The following is a 25,010-nucleotide window of genomic DNA, read 5'->3' on the forward strand; positions in this document are numbered from 1 at the left end:
GGATTCTTCAAACTTCCCCTAACATAACCATGGCGACACCACATGACACAAGGGGTTGGGATCCTCATCAGATAGTCCTAGTTGGCTTCAATTATGACTACTTTGATTTTTAATTGATTTCTCTCTTTTTTTTTGGTCTTTCTTAATTATCCTTAATTATTTTTTTTTTTTTTTGATAGATAAACAACGATATATAAAAAAGGGCCAAAAAGCCACAAGTATACAGGGGTATACACAGAAGCCCAAGACAAGAAACAGAAAAAAAGTGAGCAACCTCACCAACCCTCAAGTGGTTGCGAGCCACTCCAAAAAGCCTAAGAGAGAAGAGGTTTCCTCTCCGATGTACACCCTAGCCCAACTCCATAGATTACATACAAAAGAATTTTTTATTACCCCCCCTAAAAGCTAACCTATTCCTTTCCTTCCAAACCGTCCAAAATATGCACAACGGAATGGAATTCCAGATCTTTTTTTTTTTTTCCCCACAAAAGAGCCCCTCCAACTAAATAACACCTCTTTAACAGACTCTGGGAACACCTACTGAACTCCAAAAATGGCAAGGACAATTTCCTAAAGAGTCTTAACCACTATACAATGTAAAAGAATGTGATTAGCATTTTCCTCTTCACAGTCACACAAAAAACAACGGTTAGGGAGCTGCCACCCCCTTCTTTGAAGCCTATCCAAAGTGAGGATCTTCCCCCACGAGGCTTCCAAAGCAAAAAAAGAAACTTTTGTCGGGACCTTGTCCATCCAAATGCGTTTATTCGGGAAGGCGCAAACTGTGGAGCCAATCAGCATATTATAAGCACCCTTAACCCCAAAAGCGCCATGCCCCCCCCCCTCCCCTTTCCAGCTCACTGAATCCTCTCAGGAGAAGTCCTGAAGTCCCTCAGCAAATTCAGCATATCTCTTATCTGATCCAGCTCCCAATCATTGCAATCTCTAGCAAATCTAAGATTCTAACCTCCTTGACCAAGGCTAGAGTCCCACACTTCACTTACAGTGGCATTCCGTTGACCCGCCAAGGTGAACAGCTAGGGAAAAATTTGGGACAACGCCGCATTACCACACCACTTATCCGTCCAGAACATTACTTTAGTCCCCTTTCCCACCTTAAATTCAATGCTCTCCCAGCACCAATTAGCCTCCTTCATGATCTCCTTCCACACTCCCACTCCAAAAGACCCACAAACTTCCTTAGTCCTCCATCCACACCCCTCTTGACCGTATTTCACCCCAATCACCGTTTTCCAAATATTATCCTTCTCATAGGCATATCTCCATATCCATTTACCCAACAAGGCTTTGTTCAGCAAGTCAATCTTCCGGATGCCTAGACCACCCTCCTCCTTTGGGCTGCATACCACCTTCCAATTAATTAAGTGAGTTTTCCCCTCCAAGCTTCCCCCCCACCAAAGGAAGTCTCTTTGAAGTTTTTCAATCCTTTTTGCAACAGACTTAGGAATGCGAATAAAGGACAGGGGGTAGATGGGTATGCTGGCCAAAGTGCTCTTGATAAGAGTGATTCTCTCACCCTTCGAGATGTATTGTCTTTTCCACTGGGCTAGTCTTCTCCTCATTCTCTCTTCCACCCCATCCCAAGTTGAAGAGGTTTTATGGTGAGCTCCAAGGGGCAGCCCCAAATAGACAGTGGGTAAAGCCCCCAATCTGCACCCTAGCTCAACCGCCAACTCCTCCAACTCATCCACTTCCCCAACAGGAATTAGAACACTCTTAGCAAGATTAATTCTAAGACCGGAAGCCGCCTCGAACCACGCCAAAATCCAACTTAGATTGGCTACTTGCTCTCTTCTAGCTTTGTAGAAAATGATTGTATCATCAGCAAAAAAAATGTGGGAGATGGTCAGCTCCTCACCCCCTCTCCCCCGAAGCCTGCAGCCGGAAAGAAAGCCCCCCTCACCAGCCCTTCTAAGAAGGGTGCTAAGCACTTCCATACCCAAGACAAAGAGATAAGGAGAGAGAGGGTCTCCTTGCCACAGCCCCTTTGAATTCGAGAAAAAACCGACAGGCACCCCATTGATTAGGATGGAGAACTTGGCAGTTGAAATACACCACCACATCCAATTCATCCAACAAGACCCAAAGCCCATCTTAAGCAGCACCTTCATGAGAAACTTCCAGTTGATACTATCATAAGCTTTTTCAATGTCCAATTTGCAGATCAGCCCTTTCTCTTTTCTTTTATACCAATAATCAATCACCTCATTAGCTATTAGAGAAGCATCCAAAATCTGTCTACCTCTCACAAAGGCATTTTGGTCTACAGAGACCACCCTATCTAACACTTTCTTCAGCCTATTCGCCAGGACTTTGGCCAAAAGCTTGTACAAACCCCCGAGCAAGCTAATGGGCCTGAAATCCCCTAAGTCTTCAGCACCTCCTTTCTTAGGGATAAGGACCAAAAAGGTAGTGTTAAGACATTTGGCAAAGGATTCATGCTCATAGAATTCCTTGAACAAATCCACCACCTCCTCCTTCACAAAATCCCAACATGCTTGCCAAAATGCCACTGTGAACCCATCCGAGCCTGGAGCTTTGTCTCCCTTCATCTCCATCAAGGCGAAATGGATTTCCTCCTCAGTAAAAGGCAGCTCCAAGACTTCAGTTTCCCGGGAATTAAGTTGATTGAGTTGCAGCCCCTCAATGTCAGCTCTCCAACCCGACTCTTCTGAGAGTAAGTTCTGGAAAGCGTTCACAATCCCCTCCCTCACCTCCTGATCCTCAGTCAACAACTCCCCATTAATCATGATCCTATCTAGGGAGTTATTCCTACGGTGGGCATTAGTCATCCGGTGAAAGAAACCAGTATTCCTATCCCCATCCTTAAGCCACAGCTCCCTTGACTTCTGCCTCCAGTGGACTTCTTCCATAAGCACCCATTTATTAAAAGCATCCTTAGCTTTTTTTTTCAGCTCGGTTTCTTCTACAAAAAGGCTCCTCTCGCTTTCCACACCGTCCCAATACTCCACTTGCTGGAGAGCTAAATTTTTATTGACTTCCAGCCTTCCAAACACCTCCCTATTCCATACTTTAATTTTTTGCTTCAACTCCTTCAGCTTGGAGGCCAGTCTGAAACTGGCCCTTCCTCTCACCTCAATCCCCTGCCACCATCCCCGAAGAAGTCCTTTAAAATCATCCACTTTAAGCCACGTATTCTCAAATCTAAACGGGGTAGGGCCCCTCCTTAACCCACCACCCATCAGCAAAATAGGAAAATGATCAGATGTAGGTCTGTGCAATCTACATTGGGCGACCCCACTAAACATATCTAGCCAATGCTGGGTCACTAGAAACCTATCCAGTCTAGCCCAGGATTGATTATTCCTGCCCCCACTCCAAGTGAAAGCACCCCCTTGCATAGGAAGATCGAGAAGTTCTAACTCATCAACAGTCTGGCAAAACTTCTCATAGCTCCAGTCAGCCTTCCCTGCCTACTCCTTTCCCTCTGGGATAGGATGACATTGAAGTCGCCCCCTAAACACCCCGGATCGTCCCACAAACCTCTGATCGCCCCTAACTCTTCCCACATACAGTCTCTATCCTTTTTGGAGAAAGGCTCGTACACACCAGTAAAGATCCAAGTTAGCCCATCTTCCACATTCCTTGATCCTGCAGGAAATTGAGAAATTTCCCACCTCCATCTCAAGCACTTCCAGAGACCTTTTATCCCAACAAATCAACAGCCCTCCCGCAGAGCCATAGGCATCCAAGGCCACCCAATTTGACCACCTACCAGAACCCAAACTTCTCACCAGTCCCTCCGATAATGTCTGAATTTTGGTCTCCTGAAGACAGAAAAGATCCACCCTCTGACTCCTGATCACAGCCTTAATTACCCTTCTTTTGGAACTGTCGTTGGCTCCACGAACATTCCAGCTCAAGAGTCTTAGCTTCATTTAACTTCCATAATCTGACACCCTCTTACTTGCTCTCCACCATTTTGCTTCTTCCCTCCTTCATAGTTAATGGAACACTCTAATCTTTTCAGTTCCCTTTCGAACTTAGATTCCTCCAGAAGGGTTTTGCTGTGAACTCTTTCCCTTCTCTTACGGATTTTAATCAAGAAATCCACAATATCTTTCTCCAGACCTTCTGTCGAAAACCCCAAGAATTTACTAAACTTGGCCAGATCACTTTCCTCCCAGCTGAGCTCCCCCTATGCCTTTGTTTCTCGTGGCACTATTTGAGCAGAGCACATCTCCTTTCCAAGTACTTCAATTCTGCCTTTGTTGACCTCCATCAAGTCCCAGCATTTGACAGTCTCACCCGTAGGGGGGCTCCGTACCATTGAGTAATTGAAGCGAATTTTCTCCCTCATCTCGCTCATTTCCATCCCCAGAAAGGTCGCAATACTCCTCCAATGGAGTCCGACCGGAAAAAAAAAGAAGGGGAAGAATATGGTCCAGAAACCAAACATCCAAACTGAAGAGAAATGCTTTCGTACCTCAATGCTTCCTCAAAAAGGGCGAGATCAGTCTTCGATCTCTCTTTGGAGTGGAGTTCTACCTCACAAAGCCTGCGCTGGCCATCTTTCTCCCAAAACAGGGGAATTTCAGAGAATGGACTCCTCGAAAGGCTTGGGCTAGAACTCTTTGAGTTTTGGGCCTCACCAAAGTGGTCTCTGGACTCCACAGATGGGCTTTGACCATCGTTTGAACAAGCCGGCCCAAAACCCACTGAAGTCTTCCAGGCCTTGGTCCGTCTAGGATCCACCATCTCCTTTGGCCCGAGGGAAAACTCAACCTTAGGAGAGGGGGATGGGTCTAGACCCTCAGGCCCAAAGCCCAGCATGGAGCTTCGAGGCTCCTCCAAGAGGCCCAGCTTGATGGGCCCGCCCAGCGCTCTCGCCACACCCTGGGGCCCAAAAGTCGACCAAGCAAGCCCCCGAGAACAGTCCAAGGGGCGCCCCGACCCGCTTGTCTGCCCTTGCGTCCCATCGGCAGACTGCGTATGGTCCTCAAGCCTTAGGCCCCATGCAGCCTCCATCACGCGCTTGCCCTCGCATGGCAGAACCTCACCCTCTACTTCTCCAACTGCTTCGAAGGGTTTCCCATTTTCTTCAGTCGGCAGCGATCTTAGCGTTGGCCTAGTCTCCCACCACAAGGCTAAGGAATAGCCCATGTTTTCGACCCAAATTTCCACCGTATTAGGGATTTTCTCACCATTAATCTTCACCAGGATTCTGGCCCACTGCAACTCCTCCATCTTCTCCATTTTAGCGTCGATGTCCAAAAACCCCCCACACTCCTCCCCTATCCTACTCAGGATATCCCGATCCCATAAAGAGATGGGTAATCCAACTATTCTCACCCAAGCCTCTCTCTCCCTCCATCAGACATCTCATCATTTGGCTCCACTTCTCCAAACGCATGACGAAACCTCCGACCGAGACTTCCCCAACTTTTAGGGCTTTCTTAGCTTCTGCCATCGCCTCAAATTCCAATAATGCCTTGCCACTTTCCAATTTAGCCAAACCTAAGTTACCCTTCAGCCCCCACAACTTTGCCATTTGGGTCCCCAGCTTCTCAAGTCGTCCCCCTTTCCTAGCTTGGGGTCCCAGCAGCCAACAAGACAGTGGGCTAGCTTCTTCAAGCTTTGACTTAAGACCCTGTTGTCGACTTTCACCCTGACCACCTCTTCTTCATTGCTGCAAGGCTGCTTAACCACCTCCGCGAAGGATTTTTCCAACAGGGGTTTCCATGGCTTTTCTTTATCCTTCTGTCTCACTTGCCTTTCGGAAACAGCCTCCACCTCCCGTAGCGCCTCCACCAAAAGAGCCCAACCCCCTTTTGCTCTTCTGTCTTTGGGTACAAAGATACTAAATCTTTTCTTTTCCCAATCAACAACACCCAAACGGAGGAAACATCCCCCTTTGTTTTCGCCGCGCACCAACGAGAAGGTCCTCCCATTCTCTTGCCAAAGTTTCTCCCAATGTCCAGTTCTCGTATCCTTGGTGCAGAAAATCAGACCTTCCAGGAGCGGCCCTAAACTCGCCGGCCCCAGCTTAATCCATGAAGAGACACCTCTCTTTCTTTCCACAATGAAGATTTGCATCTTGCCCTTCTTCTTTTCTGTCTCGACCTCAAAGGTCTTCGACTCTACCCCAAAACTACTTTTCCAAGCCCCTGACAGGATAAAGCTCGCTACGTCCCCTTTCGCGCCCTAGAACCATCACTCTTCTCCATCGCTCTCGCTTACTCTCTCTCTAGGTCTTTCTCTCTCCTCCATCTACTGTTAATGCAGTTTAACTCCTTAATTATCCTTAATAGGTGCTACCACATTGTAAGTAATAAATTTTCTGGCTTTTTATGAAGATATTCAAGAATAAGAGAAAAAGAAAGAACACTTTTATCAATTTTTTGATTGATTTCTAAATAATTTCATTATACTAGTTTGTGGATAATTTATAATAAGAACATTTAGGGAAAAGAGAGGGAAAAAAGGGGACTTTTTCAGTAATAACATGATTTTGCTTCCCATTGGTTCTTTTTTTTTTTTTAAACCATGCCATATCCAAGTACCCATATTTTGTTGTTAAAAGTCCATTTAGCCTTGTCCCTAAACATCCAAGGAGCAGACACATAGTCACACCCGACAATCATACCTAAACCCATGTAACATGGGAAATAACAAAGGAAAAAACATGGATAACCCCTTCCATTTGAAACAATATTTCTTTATTCTTGAAAAAGCATAGCAATTCAGCCTATAAAAAAGGTATTTACAAATTGCCACCCCTACTTGAATGTGATTGTTTAGGAAACCCTAGGTGTAATTTGCTAGAAAGCTTGGTGTGATTGCCAAGGATTTGTCTTCTCTTGTCTTTTCTTTTCTTTTGTCTTCTTTAACATCCCATATCACTACACAACAAAGAAAAGACTTACATAGCACTAGAACTTTTAAAATATAGCATCAAATTTAATACTAGAGCCAAAAAAATAGGACCACGGCAACTAAAAGTAGATCAAGGTCTAGGAGAAGTTGATAGATCGACAACATTTATATTATTATGGAGAAGGGTGACGCTTTAGAAATCCAAATTCAAGAACAATTTTTTTATAAGTAAATAACAATTGCATTATCAATGATAGCAAGCATGGGAAAGCATACACAATATATATAAGGAAGACAAAAGGCGCAAAAAACACAAAAAACAGGAACCAAGCCCTACTTAGAGCCTAACCAATCCACAAAGTTTAATACAGAAAAGGAATAATCCCCTACAGACACTCTAATACATTCTAAAAGATTTTTTTTTTTTTTTTTTTTATAGAGAAATGGAATTATATTAAATAGAAAGAGGAACCACCAAAACAGTGCCCTCTAAGTATACAAGGAGTATACAAAAGCAGCCCAAAGGCTCAAAACCAAGGGGGGAGGAAAGAAACAAAACACTTCACCTTCCCTTACTTAGAGACTAGCCAATCAAAAAAGCTAACAAGAGAAGAAGGGCTCAAAACTATAAACACCCTAACCCAAGACCAAAGATTACATACAAAAGAATATTTCAGTATTTAAAGCAAAAGCTCCTCATTCCCAAAAACTAACAAATTCCTTTCCTTCCAAATTGACCAAAAAATACATAAGGGGAGGCCATTTGCCAAGCCTTTTTACAGGTTTTCCCCACAAACGCTCCATGCCACCCAAGGAGAGTTTCCTTCTAAAAAGATTTACAAGAATGAACGTTTAATTGCTTGGTCCATTCACAATTCCAAAATCTCTCCTATTCCTCCTCTAAATGGTCCAAAACAAACACCATGAAGCAACCTCCCAAGCCTTTTTTCTTTTCTTTCCTACAAAGGACCCATGTCATCTCAAAAGGGCACTTCTAATTGAAGAATGCATCACCCATTGAACACTTAAAAAACCATAAATCAACTGCCACAAAAAGATTACTTTTGAGCAATGAAGGAGGATATGATCAATTGTTTCTTCTTCTTTACACATGTAACATCTGTTTAGAATATTTCAACCCTTACTTATGAGCTAATCCAAAGCTAGTATCCTAACCTAAGTCAGCTTCCCAAGCAAAGAAGCTAACCCTCGATGGCAACCAAGAATTCCAGACTATGTCAAACAAAACACCCACCCCCTCACCCATATGACAAAAAGGAAAAGGACTTAACTGAAAAAATGTCATTCCTCATGTTCAACCAAACAAAATTATCTTCAGTGATCATACTACTGGACTGCTCTTATAATCTTCCAAAAAATACTTCTACCTCTAATTCCCAATCATGCAACTATCTCAAAAACTTAGGGCTCTAGCTACCCCACTCTTATACATCAATTTCCCATTCATTTTGTGTAGAGGCCATAGAGTAGAGCTCAAATAAAATCTCCCTCCAAGGAGTGCCCCTACACCACTTGTCCTTCCAAAATTTCACCCTATTCTCGTAACCCATCTTGAAACCTATTCTACCCTTGAAAACCTCCCATCCACCCTTGCTTGCCTTCCACACACCCACTCCATAGCCCTCCCTCACTTCTCTAAAACACCAATCACCCGTTTGCTCATACTTCCCTCCAATCACCCGTTTCTAAAGAGGATTCCTTTCACTCACAAATCATCAACACCATTTCCCAAGAAGAGCCTATCAAGGGTGGATAAGTTTTTGCTACCCAAACCCCCTTTCTACTTGTCCATGCAACTATGGATCAATTCACTAGATGCTACTTATGCTCCAAAGCCTCTCCTCCTTATAGAAAAACTCTTTGAATCTTTTCCAATCTAGCACCTATCCTCTTTGAAACAACAAAAAGAGGCATGAAGAAAATCAACAAGCTGAACAAAGTTTTTTTTTTATTAGAGTTTGCCTTCCTCTTTTTGATAGGTAACCAAGCTTTGTGCTCTCAATTTGCTGGTCTTTCTAGAGTTACTTTTGTGAAAAACCTCACTGTCTCAAATGTCCTTAGCAATTCCTTTCCACTGTCTTGGAATTTTAATTTTTTTCGTAATCTTACTGATACAGAAATTGATCTCCTTCAAAGAATCATATCCTCCCTTAGTTCAATGTTTTTCTCTCCTTCTTTGGCAAATTCAAGAGCTTGGTCTTTGTCATCATCAGGCTTGTTTTCAGTGAAATCTTTTTTCTTGGCCTTGTCAAAAGTCTCAAATCCTATCTTGTGCCTTCTGGCCAAGTTTTTGTGGAGTTTAAAAGCCCCCTCAAAGGTTAAGGCCCTCGTTTGGTTAGTAGTACATGGGAAGGTAAACACCAATGACAAGTTGCAATTGAGAAGACCCTACAAATCCCTTTGTCCTCAATGGTGCATTCTTTATAAAGGAAATGGATAATCGATTGACCACCTTTTTCTTCATTGTCCTCTTACCATTGGACTCTGACACAAGCTATTCCATCTAGCAGGGTTGGCTTCGATCCCTCCAAGGAGTATTGTGGACATGATGGTTATTGCTTTTGAAGGTTTGGGAAATTCATTAAGAGGCAAGACACTTTGGCAAATCACTTGCCTCACTTTGTTATGAATGGTATGGCAAGAGAGAAACAATAGGATTTTTTAGGATAAGGGGAGAACAGAAGAGATGTTATGGGACTTACTTCTTTTCTATTCCTCTCTTTAAGCCTCTTATACTGCAGCTTTTAGCAGAGTTCCTCTTAGTATTTTACAACTCAACTGGACTGCAATTTGCGTTTCAAAAGTTTGAGAGTGTTAGGGTTTTTATTTGTATTTAGTTTTCTAAAGTTGGGTGTTTTCTCTTTTGTTCAGTTTTTGTTTTTGTGGAAAAGACCTCTCATCCTTCTCTTGTTTCTTCTCTTTCTCTTGTATCTTTTCCTTCTCTTGTATCTTTTCTTCTCTTAATATATTTTTCTTCGTTTCTGATCAAAAAAAAATATATATATATATATATTCCATAAAGCAATCCCTTTCTAAAATCTTTCTTCCACCACACTAGTCCAACTAGCTGTGAGTGCTTCTTTCAGGTAGGAAGCAGGTTGGGCCCTACAGGCGAGCATCTCCCGCAACGCAAGCCGCATTGTTCGCCACCACCCAACAAGCAAAAGATTCGAGAATCCAAGCTGAAAATACATTGTTTTTTTTTATAGGAAACGACAAAGGAATATATTGATAAAAAGAAGGTACAAATAGAAGGATGAGGAATCCTCCCAACAAAGAGAAACAAGACTACAAGTAAACAAATATAAGAAAGTGCAAAAAGAGAAAAGTAGACACTCTAGTTACACGCCGCTAACCAATCAAGTTGTAATATGTTAAGAGGAATCCCCTTAAAAACCTTAGAACAAAAAGCCCAAAAAGAAGTAAGAAAACAAATAGAATCCCAAAGATACTCGGCATTCCTTGCTTTGTCCTCAAAAATCCTTGCATTTCTTTCCCGCCACACCACCCACATTAACGCGATGCATGCGTTTTGCCATAAGACAATCCCTCTCTTGGAAGATCCAAAACCATTAAAATTACTAGATAACATGTCAGAGATGCTCCTTGGGGAAACCCAATCCATCTTTGCTGATTGGAATAATCTGTGCCACAACCCCATCGTCAAAGAGCAATGAAGGAAAAGGTGATCTACTGTTTCTCCATGCTTCATACACAACTTACATATGTCAGGGCTAAGTGCTTTGTAGGGTCTTCTCAATTGTAGCAAGTCATTAGTATTAACCTTCTTGTGAGCCACCAACCAGACAAAGGACTTGACTTTGAAAGGGACTTGAGCATTCCAGACAATCTTGGTAGGGAAAACTGGAAGCGATTCAGAATATTGGGATGAGGCCAGAAAGAAAGATTTGACTGTGAAAAGACTTGAAGGAGATAAGGACCAGGATCTCTTATCTGGAACGGAAGGTGATATGCGAAGACGATCAAAAGACCGCATAAGGCCCTCTAAATCTTCTATCTCAGAATCAGAAAGATTTCGGCGAAAATTAAAATTCCAAGAGAATGGGCGGGTATATCCAAGAATTGATGAAATAAGAGCATTTTTATCACTAGATCTTCTGTTGCGAACGCGAGAGGTTCGCGATCTTGGTTTGCAGTGAGGGCGAGGGCGAGGGCTCTCTCTCTCAATCAGTGATGATGACGGTGAATCTTCACTGATGCAAGGAGATCAAGGGTGATGGCGTGACCTTAGTGGCACGACAGCAATGCAAGGTAGAAACGAGGGTTGCAACGCTATTTCAGCGCATGACAGTGGTGTGAGGGCAACAGCTTGATGGCGACGATTTCTTTGGCCCTACGTTCGCCTCCTGTTTGTTTTAATGGCTTGACTCAAATAAAAGGAAATTTTGTGGTCGACAATGAAGGACGATTCTAGTCTTCAACTCGAACTTTGAAGTCAACAATGAAGGTCAACTCCAATCTTCAACTTGCAATGAAAGCCGAAAAAGAAAATCTTCTCTTCCCAGATTGACAAGCCTAAGGCTTTGATACCATGTAGAAGAAAAGATATGGAAGGAATGAAATGTATAAAATTATTTTCCTTAATTTTTTACCTATACAAGGACTCATATATATACAAAAATCCTAGCACCTAAATAAAGAACTTTTCTAACTCAATTACAACAAATCCCTTTGATCACCGGATTACCTAATTCTTTCTAAAAAATCACAACTTCCCTAATTTCATTCTTCCTTAAATCCTTACAACACTAAAGATTCAGCCACTAATACTTCCAAACTAGCAACTAATGGCTACAAGGACAACAGAGCATGTGTTGAGGATAATGTAGAGCAAAGGGGGGGCTGGTTTAGATCCACCTCCAACAAGTGATGTTAGGGCAAGACATCATCTTAAATGTCACAACCTACTCTCTTGGATATGACGAATGATGCGAGGGAATTAAATTGGATTGAGAGGCATGATCAACACATGGCTAGTGATATTACAAATAAGGTACCCATAAAAGTACTAGATTTTGCTAGAAAAATTAATGCACCAAGCCTATTTAGATTGCTTAGCCACCTTGGAAAGGTACTTTGGTTGGTCTGACATGTCAAATGAAAAGGGGGTTCAATTTGCTACATGAAATTTATTGGACAAGCTCAAATTTCACGAACAAGTGTGGAGACCAATCATAGAATTTTAGGACAACCACTAATTGTTTATTGGGACAACCTTTTTTGAAGAAGAAAAAAAAGTTACAAAAAAAATACCTACCTTTTTTTAAATAAGTTTGATGAAATGAAAATTCAATGTAAGGGAGTTGAAGATACACAAAAAAACTATTCCCCAATTTTAAACTGGAATGAGAGCTGAAAATCAATGGCAAATGGTAACATATCATTAGAGATGTTGATAAAGCATCCAATTCACTTTGAAGGATGAAAAGAATCTGAAACAGCCGCTAACTAGAAGGTTTTCTTCCCAAGCCAGGGGGACAACAACAAAAAATATAATAAAATGGGAAAGTATCAAGAACAACCAGAGGTTATAGAGGGTCTTGCAGATATTATCATTGGATATTATCTTGTGAAAGCTTAGCTCCTAGTAAAGAAGCTAATAGGTTGGTCAAGTGAGGAAGCCAATAACTTTCTTTAAGCAAACGTTTATAACACAATCCCAAAGTAACAAACATAATGGTAGAACCAAACATTCATAACACAATCCCTAAGTAACAAACATAAATGGTAATGATTTTGATAGTCCTACAAAACCTTTGCATTTAACTATATATATAATGTGCCTTTTTAACTATCAAAATGGACACTGAACCATCTAAAAGATTCTGCCTACCAATGTTGTTAGACTTATTAGTTATTACACTAAAGAACATCAATATCTTGTTAGTGAGGTACAAAGTTTTTTTCTTATGGTAGCATTTTACATGTCAAGGACTTCAAAAATAAAAGAAGAAATAGAGAGAAGGAAGGAATAGATAGAAAAGAACAAGAAAGCCACACCTTTGGGTTTGATTCTGCCTTAAGAATTGGAGCTTGGAAAAGATCCAGAGGATCTGTAACCGTCCAGTCTTGATATTTTGCAGGAAAATCTACACTAGATTTGGATATAGAAAGGAAAAAAAAAATACATTTAGAAACCTAAACCAATAAGTTATTGAGGTGAAGCATGCAATGAACCAACTATTTTACCAGATGAAAACTAGCATTTCAACTTAAAACTAGCAGAATATAAGCAGTTATCCAAACGTAATTACTTAAATCCAAGTATTATGTCACATTAATAATGACTGTGGGAGCATTAAGATTTTACAAAAGAACTCGTGTTCGTACTAAACTGCAAGACTGAATCATCACTGACAGCCATAGATATCACATATAGAATAGCTTAGATTAGACAAAATAAAAAGTATAACAGATAAATAAATAAGGACATACACGGTGGAGAAGTGTGTGTTGAGAGAGAGAGAGAGGAGGGGGGGAGATTCTGCAACTTTATGTGCCAGCAACACATGAACAGGCCCATAGTAATATTGTTAAACTAGCTGCACCAGCCAGTGTCTGAGTTTAGATTTCAAATGTAGTATAAGTACCAGTATTTCAGCTGTTTTCTCATCTAACAAATAAAGCCACTACAAAGAAAACGTTTTCCATTTTAAATAGAGGCTTGAAGACCAGTTTGAAAGAGTATTCTACTCAACCATTTTAGCTTTACCCTACAACCTAGGCAAGTCTTTTCCATCACTTTAGAAGAGTAGTTCTTTTTTTTCTTTTCTTTTCTTTTTGATAGATAAAAGAGCAATTGTATTAAAAGCACCTATGGAGGTGCAAAGGAGTATACGCAATGCATACACAAAAGCCAATAAGACCAAAAAGTAAGGTGAGGGAAACACAAAAAAAGGGTGACCACGCCTTACTTAGAACCTAAACACTCCACCAGGATCAAGATGGACAAGGAGTAGACACCCTAACACAATCCACTTATATAGGACCATCAAAGATACGATTGCAAAAGGAAAAGGACTCTGCATTCCAAAATATCAATCCATTTTTTAATCTACATTTATCTCTCATTCCATGTTACATACAGAAGCAAGAATAGTTCAAGTTCAAGCATTTATTACATTTTTAAAAATGGAAATTGTCAATGAGAACAACTAATAACCAAATTTAAATTCAAATTCAAAATATGCCACATTTTTTAAAATAAAAATATCTTTAAAAGCTTAATAAAATTCTTTAAACAACTTTTAAGTGGCTACAGATATTCAACATTTTTTATTTTAAGGCCAAATTTAGATTTAGATTAGGTACATAGAACAAGTTAAGGATAAATATTTATCTTGAACAAAGATGGACCAAATACAATACAACACAAATGCCACCTCTACAAAAAACTATTTTATATAAAAAAGGGAAATAAGGAGCAACAGAGGATGAAAGAGAAAATATAAATCAACCACCAAGGGACTCCAAAAAGACTAGACCCCCTTTTTTGATGGGTTAACCCTTTTTTTTCTTTTTTTTTTTTCTATTTCTATCCCCACTGTGACTCAAAACTAGAACCTCCCACAAACCCACCCCAACCCTTAAACTACTGCTACTACTACTACTACTGCTAATAATAATAGTAAGGTAAAAAAAAAGTAAAAAATAAAAATAAATAAATAACTCTAGTCATGAAGCTCCTCACTAAGCTAACAACCCACAGTTTGGATGGCCAACACCATGGAAAGAACTAAAATTTGTAAATGCATGCATCCCACCTCCAAGCAGGCAAGAATCATTCTTCCTTAAGATGCCAAGAGATAACCATTATCAAATTCCCTCCCACTCAAAGGTTATGTATCCCCAAAGAGAGGAGGGGCTTCCAGGAAATTGAAAACCTAGCGCTACATACTACTATCGAAAACCTCTTCAATCTACCATAATCATAACAACAGGAAGGCCAAGCAAATGGTTTCTTTTGTAGGGGATTTTTTACCCCCTTTAGTTATACATTGTTGCTATATTTTGTACATCTTCTTGTTTTATCCCTTTTGTAAGGCATTTCCTCTTTATTTGATCAGCCTTTGTATTTTTGGAACAATTTCCCGTCCTTCACTTGTACTTAAAATTCATATCATTGAGTGATTTGTTTCTGAAGTTTACCCCATTCCCCATCCTCCTCCCTAAGAGATGTAAGGAAGGAACAGGTTCCTACAAAATAGCAATCCTCTCTGACCATGTAACCAACAAAGTAGCAAAAATAAACCCCACCAAATATCTCTACCTTTTGGACTACACTGAAATCTTAAAAACAATAAGCATTAAATTTGCAACACCCATGGGGAGAGCCTTAGACAAACCCACCAACCAAAATAGATTATTTCATAACCCCAAGGCCTAGGATAATGTAGAAAATATGATCCACTTATTCCTCACTCTCAAAGAAAAAGGCATAACACTTGAGCAAAGAGCTAGAAAGGCCCTCCTTTCTGTGGCAAATTGTTTGCATTAACCCTTTTACATACCACAAACCATATGAAATCTCAAAATTTTTTATAGAACCGGATTTCCAACTTAAAATTTTCCTGATGAAAGGCAAGAATGCAAAATAAAAAATAAAAAATAAAATAAAATAAATACGATGATCAAAGGAAACCTAAGAAAAACAAAGTCCAAACCCCTTAACCAGGAAGGAACAAAGAGAGATATCCATTATGCAAAAAGAGTAACAAAGAGGACAGGTCATATGATAAGATTGGGTTTCATCAAGGAATTTTGACTTGAGGGTTTCCCAAGACGAATAGGATTCCTTGTTAGGGTCTTTGAGGGTCATCCATTTCTTTCATAATTATCATATACTGTTTAGTCCGAAGGATAGATCTTTCCTCCTGGAATTTCATTATTAATAAGCATATGTTTCTCATTTGAAAAAATAAAAATGAAAATTAAAAACTATGAGCTAATTAGGTCACATAGAAGCTAGTTAGAAGGCAAAGGTTACAAAGAAGAATTTCTTCATTATTAATATGTTCTCATATGAGAAAAGGAAAAGAAAAGAAAAAAAGAAAAAAAAAATAGAAAGCAACAACTATGAGCTAATGAGGCAACAGAAAAGCCAGTTATGAAGGCAAAGGTGAAGAAGAAAAAGAAGAAAGATGAAGACATTAATAACTACAGTATTTGGCACAATGTTTGCAATTAGCTTGGCTTCTCACTCATGAACAATGCAGTTAGACTATCGCACACCATGGACACCCAAGAACTGGGTAGAAACTAAGGAACTGATGATAAATAGGTTGTGCATCATTTGAAAGAAAAACTTTTGAGAGCAGGGAATGAGATGGCAGTGGAAGTATAAGGTTGAAATTAACAGAACACGTTATTGGATCTCCAATCACACCAAAGTTGGAGAGATGGAATCAGATGGCTGGTACATCATCAACTGCACAAAATTACCTATGAGGATGGCCTCTACAGCCAAAAGGGGGGAAAATTTATGCATGTGAACCTCAACAAAGCAAAGGAGGAAGATTCATGCATATGATACAAATTTCCCCGATGGTGAAAATACGTTCAATAGTGATACCAAAGAGGCAAACTACAGTGAATGGGTGAGTTCATCGTTTCCTCTCCACATGTTTCACTCAACCAGTGAGGAGACCTTGAACATTGCAAATAGGGTGGTGAGACAAAAAGGGGAAAGGGACCTTTGGACCACTAAACAAAGCTATCCAACAGTAGTGGTGGAATATGCAAATGATGAAGTTCATCTTGGACCATAAGCGAGAGCAACTATATGCAGGAAGCCTAATTGAAATTTGAAGCAGTCTTAGGGTGATATGGATTGCCCATATTGGCCCCCACACCAAGTAAAGGACCTTCCCACAATGGAATATCCAACAAACTGGACTCCTCTATGAACTCAAAGAAACCTTCCATTGCTTAAAAAGTCATGTGACAATTAGGCCTCATTTGGTTTGTGGAATTGAGGAGTGGGAATGGGTGTTGTATTCCCATCCAAACCATTCCTTTTCTTGGGAATGAATCGATCCCCACTAGGGAACTATAACCCACAAAATGTGGGTTTTGAAAAGCTAAAGGAGATGATGGGTTTTTAAAACCCACTATGATTTTCATCTTTAATAATAATACAAACTACCATGTGTACCCTTCTTTTCATTTTTCATAAGATTTTACTAACAAATATATCACATTTCAATCTCATTAAAAACATGAAGAAGCCTATGTACTCTAGAGAAGCAGACATCCTAAAGGAATGAAATGCCCAAAAGCTTTGAAAACCTAGGTTCAAAAGGAATCTAGGTCAGATCTATAAATTCACTTTTGAAAATTGGAAGGATTTCTTCTTCCCTTTCTTTGGCATTTTTTTATTTTATTATGAAGAAAGTAGGGGCCTCAAAGCTAAAGCATGTAGTTTACAGGTGCACAAGTGTCAATGCCCTAGTACACAATGGCTTTCTCTGAAAGGGGCTTGCTTCTCCATGCAGAGCTTGCTGCTTTTCGTTTTGATAGGAGCAGGTTCTTGTTGCTCGTCAAAGCAATAGCTTGTTGCTCACTCAGTGTCTACAGAACAAGTCTTCACTTCCCACCTGATCCCTATCTTTAATCTTAAGTAAAGTGAAGTCAAATCAATGAAGTGAACAGCCCAACCTCTTTGTCTGAAGCTTAACAAAGAAGCTTCTACTTGTTGAATTCCCTGATTCCAAAACACAACAAAAACTTGTAACTATAGTATAGGAAAAAGCTTCTCTTTGGTAGCAATCATAGGGGGTTCAGAAAGGATCTAATTCTAGATACAATAAAACTACACAGGGGTAGGGACTGAAAGCAGGTTTCATCTCATATCTGGAAATTCAATCATACTATTCCACTTTAGCTAAGCTAATGATAAAACAAGATCTGGATTTGTCTTTAGATGATGATGATTATGATGTCCACTCCTGGATCAATGCGCTTAATGAAAGGGAGCTCTCTAGATACAAAAAAAAAAAAGTTTCTCTCATAACTAAGCAACATCCTTTAAGTAAGGGTGCACCATACCGTCGACAAAAAAATAGGTACATTGATCCTTCAATAGGAAAGTACCCATACTGTTAGTTTAACAAGTTGAGAGACCATGTGCCACATAAGAGGAAGGAAAGAAAAGAAGTTTACCAAGACTCGATTGCAATTGATAAATAAATACCATCCCAGTGACCTTGTGGGATATTTGACTGGAAAAGAACATGAAGGCCTTCAAGGAAAGGAAGATAACAGTGAGAAATATGTGTTTCTTCACTTTCATTTGGATGGTAGTTAACAAGGAGTTCTAAGGAGTTCTGCTCAGCATCATTTTACGCACTAGAGTTCAGTCTATCTCGAAATTAGGAGAGCGGTGGACATGCAAGCTGAACAAATCCCTCCTATTGACATTACAAAACTTAATTTCAATAATGTTCCTTGGGTCATCCAAATGAATATTGAAGGACCCAGTCATAACCATTAAAGTAAGATTATTCAAGTCTTGAAGAAACAAGGGTTTATCTTAGCTATTGAAGCAAAAAAAAAATTGTTTCACTTACTCGTGGGTCTCAAAGTTGCAAGAGAACTAGAATAATCAATTTACTAGTTGGGGGAGAGAAGAAAGATTCCACCACAGTTTTGCCTTAGGTGACTTGAGAGTCCTAGAGGATCAGGGAGATATAACCATTGGATACTCAAGATTGTGGATTTGAGTAGGGGTGCAACCATGCTTGTGGAAGCCTAGATCACCTAATGAGGAAGTCAATAAAGCTAGCCAAAGGATTCATTTATTTTGTATCCCCTTAAGTTTTGGTATTTGCTCTTAGGGGTGAAAGCCAAAGGCTTTCTACGGAGAGGTATTTTGCTTATACTTTTATACATTGTATATTTGATTTCCTTTTTGAAGGATCTCTGATCCTTCTTGGTTGTGTACAAACCTTACTTTTTTTTTTATACTATACCAGCATAGTTTCTATCAAATAAATAAATTTAAGAAAATGTATCCTATTACATGTCACAAGTGCATGCAATGCTATGCAATATAAACACAAAAAATTGAGCAACTAATCTAAAGAGGAAATTACATATGAACAAGCACAACAATATAGCATTTAAAAATGTTCCTCAACAACTTAAGAGAGAAAGAAACCTGAAAACATGCCCGATAACTGATGTCACCTTATATTGTGCATTAGATCCACGAAAGGTTCCATTAAATTCATGGACTTCTGTACTACTACCACCCCGCCTGGTAGACATCTATAGCATGAGGAATACAGGACAAGTATTGTTAAATTTCATTCTTAAAAGGACATCAATTCAAAAAAATACCAAAATTAGAACAAAGAAAGCATCTAGATGTAGTTCATTGAGTACTAACCTAAAATTGACAATAAAAAGAAAAAGTAAAAAATAAAAAATAAAAACCATGCATGTAAAACAAAATTCAAATATAAAAATGTAAGTGATAGTGTCAAGATGAGCCAACAGAGTGCTTTACAATGATATCATGGTTCATAATAAGAAAGAACACCACAATATGGAGAAGCAACAAATGAAACCTTAGAAACTTGAATATGAACTACTGCAACATGAGTAGTTAAATATACAAAAAGGTTTAAGGCTAAAAAAAGTGCAAAAACCACCTGAAATCAAGGATTCAGACCTGCTCTGTCAAAATTCAAGTAAAAGGCAATTGAAAATTTTCAAATAATGCCATAAATTGTCTATGAATCTCATGTTTCAAGCGTCTTATCTGAAATACTTGATAGTCATGTTTATTCCAGTAACCTTAACTTCTTCATCTACACCTTCATAAAGGCAACAAAATTGACCAACATTTGAAGAAACACATAGAACAAAACAATTATTGTCAAATAAAGCTTTAAAAAAGAAAAGAAAAGAGAATCAGTTTTTTATGGGAAACAAAGATTTTATTACTGGTAAAAGCAAGAGATATGAGATAAAGGATAAGTTATCTTTATAGGACTTACTAGCAAAAACAGAAGAACAAGCTAAAAGGAAAGCAAAGATAATTGAGGAAGAAGCAACTCTTCCCAACCCGATCATAGAAATCTATACTATTCAAATGATAAAATCAAACCTGAAAGTTACAACGGAAACAACTTGCTTTCAGCTAGGAAATCTGATTTTTTTTTAGTTGGTATAATCATGCAATGGAACTCCATAAACAGAATCACCATTATCCAATATCTCACACATTTAATTAGTGTAGCACAAAGTGCCCCTGCACCCATTTGATTACCACAACGGAATTAATAGGAAAGTCAATGGTTGTTGTATATAGCAATTTAAAGTAGGAAGTCAAAATTAAAATTCCCATGATTTTAGGACAGATTTCTAGGAATTGATTTGTTTCCTTCTTTATCATATAGCTACCCATAATATGTACAGTTTTTCCTCAAATCAATATACTATTTTTCTCATATAAGCCTACATGACATCAGAACTTTAGGTTTTTGTTCTCAATAATAGCTCGGGCTCAAGAAGTTCCACAACTGCTGGTGTTTTTCTGTCAGCAAAGAAGAACCACCTTAATTTGAAGAATGACCTGAATTCTTTCATATTCAATCATGTGAGAAAGTTCTAAGGGAAAAGACCAATCAGATGTAAGCGGGTATTCACTATGAAGTACAAAGCTAATGGGATCTTAGAAAGATACAAAGCTAAATTAGTACCTAAAGGGAATACTCAAACTTATGGAGTTGATTACAAAGAAACCTTTGCACTAGTGGCAAAGATGAAAAATGTTCAAGTCTTGTTATCTTTGCTACTAACCTTGGCCTATGTTTGCAGCAATTTGACGTTAAAAATGTCTTCTTACATGGTGATTTGGAAGATGAAGTCTATATGGAGGCCCCACGAGGATTTGATGGGAACTTCAACAGTGATTCTCTGTGTAGATTAAAGAAGACGTTATATGGGCTTAGGCAATCTCCTAGGACATGGTTTGGGAGATTTGCTAAAATCATGTTGAGGATGAAGTACCCACAAAGTCAAGGAGATCACTTCTGGAAAGGGCATTCCGTTTAAGAGGAATATGGAGCTAAATTTGGAAGTGTACACTAATATAGACTAGACAAGGTCAATTCTAGACAAAAGATCTACCTCAGATTATTGCACATTCCTAGGAGGTAACCTAGTTACTTGGAGAAGCAAAAAGCATGTGGCCAAGTCAAGCACAAAGGCAAAATTCAAGGCTATGGCTTAAGGAATATGTGAACTTCTTTGGTTAGAAATCATTCTTGATGATCTCAAGATTAAATGGAAAGGAACAATGAAGTTAAAACTGTGTCAACAAGCCGGCTATTAACATTCCTCATAATCCCATCCAACATGATCGACCAAAGCATGTGGAGATTGATAGAAACTTCATCAAATAGAAGTTGGACAGTGGCCTAATTTGAACTTTCTATGTTTCAACAAAAAGACAGTTGACGGACATTCTGACTAAGGGACTTTCAAGTTGGATTTTTCAGATGATTACTAACAAGTTGGGAATTGAAAACATCTATTCACTAGTTTAAGAGGGAGTGTTAATTAATCAGCCTTTATGACCCTTATTTAATAGGGAGATAATGATTGATATTCAGCCTCTTAATAGGAAAGTCATTGATTGTTGTATATAGCAATTTAAATTAGAAAGTCAGAATTAGAATTTTCATGACTTTTGGAATAGATTCAAGAGTTAATTTGTAATCCTTGTTCATTGTATAGTTGCCTATAAGATGTATAGTTTTTCCTCGAATCAATACACGATTATTCTCACATAGGCATAGTTTTAAAAGGCTCAAGGTGCACCAAGGCGCAAAGTAGTCCTGGAGCCTGAGGCGCAAGGCCCACCTAAGGTGCAGGCTTTAGTAAAGTGAGGCACACCCTAATTTACATATATATTTTTATATAATATAATCAAATTTAACAATCATTTATTTGTCCTAAACACATAAATTATCAAATATCATCCAAAACTTCAATTTAATCAACATGATGAGGTCCCGGAAGGTACATGACTAATTTTCCTCTATTTTTTTCCTATTTTTCCTCATCTTCTTCTTCTTCTTCACTTCCCCACTACACGGCTGAGGCTAGGGCATGATTGGGAGTGGTGTCGAGTTCAAAAATACCAGAAAAAAGGGGTTGGAAGGGAAACAGGGCCAAAACGGCGTCATTTTGGCCTGTTTTTTTTTTAAAAGGAACGGGCTTCAAAACAAAGCCGTTTTGGCCCCTTTTTTTAAAAAAAAGGAACAAGCTCCAAAACAACGTCGTTTTAGCCTGTTCCTTTTAAAATAAAAAGGGCCAAAACAATGTCGTTTTGGACCCAAAAAATAAAAATAAAAAATTAGGGCTTCTCAGCCCCAGCCCCAGCCTCAGCCCTCTGCATCCCAACGGCGACTGAAGAAGAAGAAGAAGGAGAAGGAGAAGAAAGAGGCGTACCTGGCCGGAGGCGAGTCAGGTGACCGCATTGCGCCTTGCCTGCCTTCCTGAAGGGGCATCGCCTGCCTTCAGGCAAGGCGCCGGAGGGTGGCGTCGCGCCGCCCTGAGCCTAGGCGCACCTTTCACAACTATGCACATAGGTCTACACAAAGCAATTTGTTCAGCCTACTAAAACCTTTGGAAGAGCTAGAATCTCAACATTTAAAGCAAAACCTTTACCAATTGCATTAGGTAAGACTAAGATCATATTCCCCAATTATCTTCAAGAGTAGTTTCCCGAAATAAAAACCATCAAAACAAAAATTGCAAAAAGTTGGGGAGAAGGTTCCAAAAGTTAGATATGCTATTCCTCCTTTGTGAGCAAACTTCCTTTTGAAACAACCATGATAAATTTAGTGATACCCTTTCAAAATCTTTGGTGATCAAGATCCACAAGGATGTAAGTGAAAAAAAATTCTCTTCCATGTATTATCAAGAGAGGCATAATTGTCTTCAAAATTCTAGCATTCCGTATCATCAACATGTTCATGATACATTTTAACTCGAGCAATTCCCTATCTTCTAGTAGTTTAAAGCATATGAATTGGTACTAATCTTCTTTAGCACCTTGTAAGGATCCATGTTCACAATATGAAACTAGCTCCAAAGAGGCTTGGGTGCAGACTTGTGGCAGCTTTCTAATGAGAGGGGTGTTTGGAATTCTAACTTCCCAAGGCCTTTAAATGATTGGGAGATTGTTATTGTAGAGAGCTTTTTGGCAAGGCTTCAAGATAAGCTAGTAGTTTAGGGTAGAAATGATAAGGTGTGTTGGGTGGAAATGAAGAGTGGAACCTTCTTTGTTAAATCCCTTTATGCTAGCCTTAAGAGAAGAAGTATAGTTCAGTTCCCAATTGGTGTTGAATGGGATGAGAGACCACCTAAGGTGAGCTTTTTTGCATGGTAGGTGACTTGGGGGAAGGTTTTGACTCTCAACCAGTTTCAAAGGAGGTGGTGGTCTTTGACCAATCAATGCTTCCTATGTCAAGCTCATGAGGAGTCAATTGTCCACATCCTTTTGTATTGCAGCAAGGTAAGGGTATTGTGGGAGCTATTGTTCTCTCTTTCAAGAGTTTATTGGGTGATGTAGTCCACTGTTAAAGATACTTTGTTAGGTTGGCATGATTCCTTTGTTGGAAGAAAGCAGAAAAAAGTTTGGAGAGCAGCACCTTTATACTTCTTCTAGATAATTTGGAAAGAGAGAAATAGAAGATCTTTTGAGAATGTGGAGCTCTTTGTCCAAAGGCTGAAATTCTTATTTTTCTATAACTTGTTAACTTGGACTAATCTATTTATAGGTGAAAGATCGATGTCCATAGTTGATTTCATTGATTGGTTAGGAGCGGTTTAAGGGAGTAGTTTTTTGTTTTCTCTTCCTTTTTTAGGCACTTTTTGGCAGTCGTTGTATACATCATGTGTACTTTGGTGAGCCTTTTATGGTGCTTTTCAATTTTATTCTCATTTACTAATAATAAATTCAAAAACAATTGTTCGCAATATAAAATTTTCTAAATTATTCTTCAAATAATTTTTATTTTTTTATAGGTAAAGAAAACATCTATTGAAAAGAGACGCCAAAAGAGCAACTCAAAGTATACAGTACCTACACACCCACTACCAAAACGGCCAAAAGGAACAAGAAAAATAAGTACCCAGTCAAGTCCAAAAACAACCTTAACTAGAGCCCAATCAATCAAAAAAACTAACTAAAGTTAGAGGGTGATCAGCTATAAACAACTTTGCCTCTGACCAAAGGGAAAAAACAAAAAAGTATTTAAGTCTCTGGATCGAAAGCACATCATCATTGAAGGTCAATCTATTTCTCGCCTCCAAACCGTCTAAAAGATGTATAAATGAGCTGCTCTCCACACCTTCTTACGCTTTTTGCCTACAAAAGAACCATGTCAACTAAGGAGAGTCTCTCTAACTGAAGAAGGTAGCACCCATGACACCCCAACCAATGTAAAGAACAACTCCCACAAGACCCTTGTTGTAGAGTAGTGAAGAAAAAGGTGGTCTATAGTCTTTTCTTTCTCATGGCACAAAAAGCATCTATTTGCCAAGGCCCACCCTCTTTTTTGAATTAAATCCATAGTTAAAGCTTTGCCCCATGTAGCCTCCCAAGCAAAGAAGTTAATCTTGGGTTGCACCCACACGTTCCAAATGCGGCTTGAGTGGAATAAAAAAGGGTTGCACGGCTCTAGGGCATTGTAGAGGGATTTGACAGAGAATTTCTCACTCTGTGTTCCGGTCCAAAACACCATGTCTTCCATATCACCGCACACTTTCGTCCCATGCAGCCGCCCCAAGAAGCTTTCTGCCTCCTTCACCTCCCAATCATTAAAGGATCTTGAGAAACAAGGGTTTCATCCCCCCTAACCCCCCTCAGCCAAGGGGTCCTAAATATCCACCACCCACGCCTCTTTATGAAGAGCTAAAGCAAACAAGGTTGGGAAGGACACACTCAAAGGAGAATCCCCGCACCACCTATCCCTCCAAAATCTCACCCTCCGCCCTTGACCTACAGAGAAGGAAATCCTAGTACCCACAATGTCCCAATCCATCCTTATCCCTTTCGATAACCCAACACCATACGCCTCTCACTTCCCGAG

The 25,010-nt window shown here is 39.4% G+C and overlaps 1 protein-coding gene across 2 annotated transcripts in view; it reads right to left on the reverse strand.

The window, feature by feature from the left end:
• LOC117914164 (DNA topoisomerase 3-beta) overlaps nucleotides 1–25,010 on the reverse strand; it is a 92,184-nt gene that overhangs the window by 61,414 nt on the left and 5,760 nt on the right. The window contains exons 3-4 of one of the 2 annotated variants that reach the window (XM_034829389.1): nucleotides 19,058–19,167; nucleotides 12,901–12,994 (exon numbers count right to left, since the gene is read on the reverse strand). In XM_034829389.1, the coding sequence (XP_034685280.1) occupies nucleotides 12,901–12,994; nucleotides 19,058–19,167 (204 nt within the window). Of the gene's footprint in view, nucleotides 1–12,900; nucleotides 12,995–19,057; nucleotides 19,168–25,010 lie in introns of those variants that run through there. The other variant, XM_034829390.1, reaches the window with a different exon arrangement.

This window comes from Vitis riparia, chromosome 5 (assembly GCF_004353265.1).
Source record: "Vitis riparia cultivar Riparia Gloire de Montpellier isolate 1030 chromosome 5, EGFV_Vit.rip_1.0, whole genome shotgun sequence".
Lineage (NCBI taxonomy): Eukaryota > Viridiplantae > Streptophyta > Magnoliopsida > Vitales > Vitaceae > Vitis > Vitis riparia.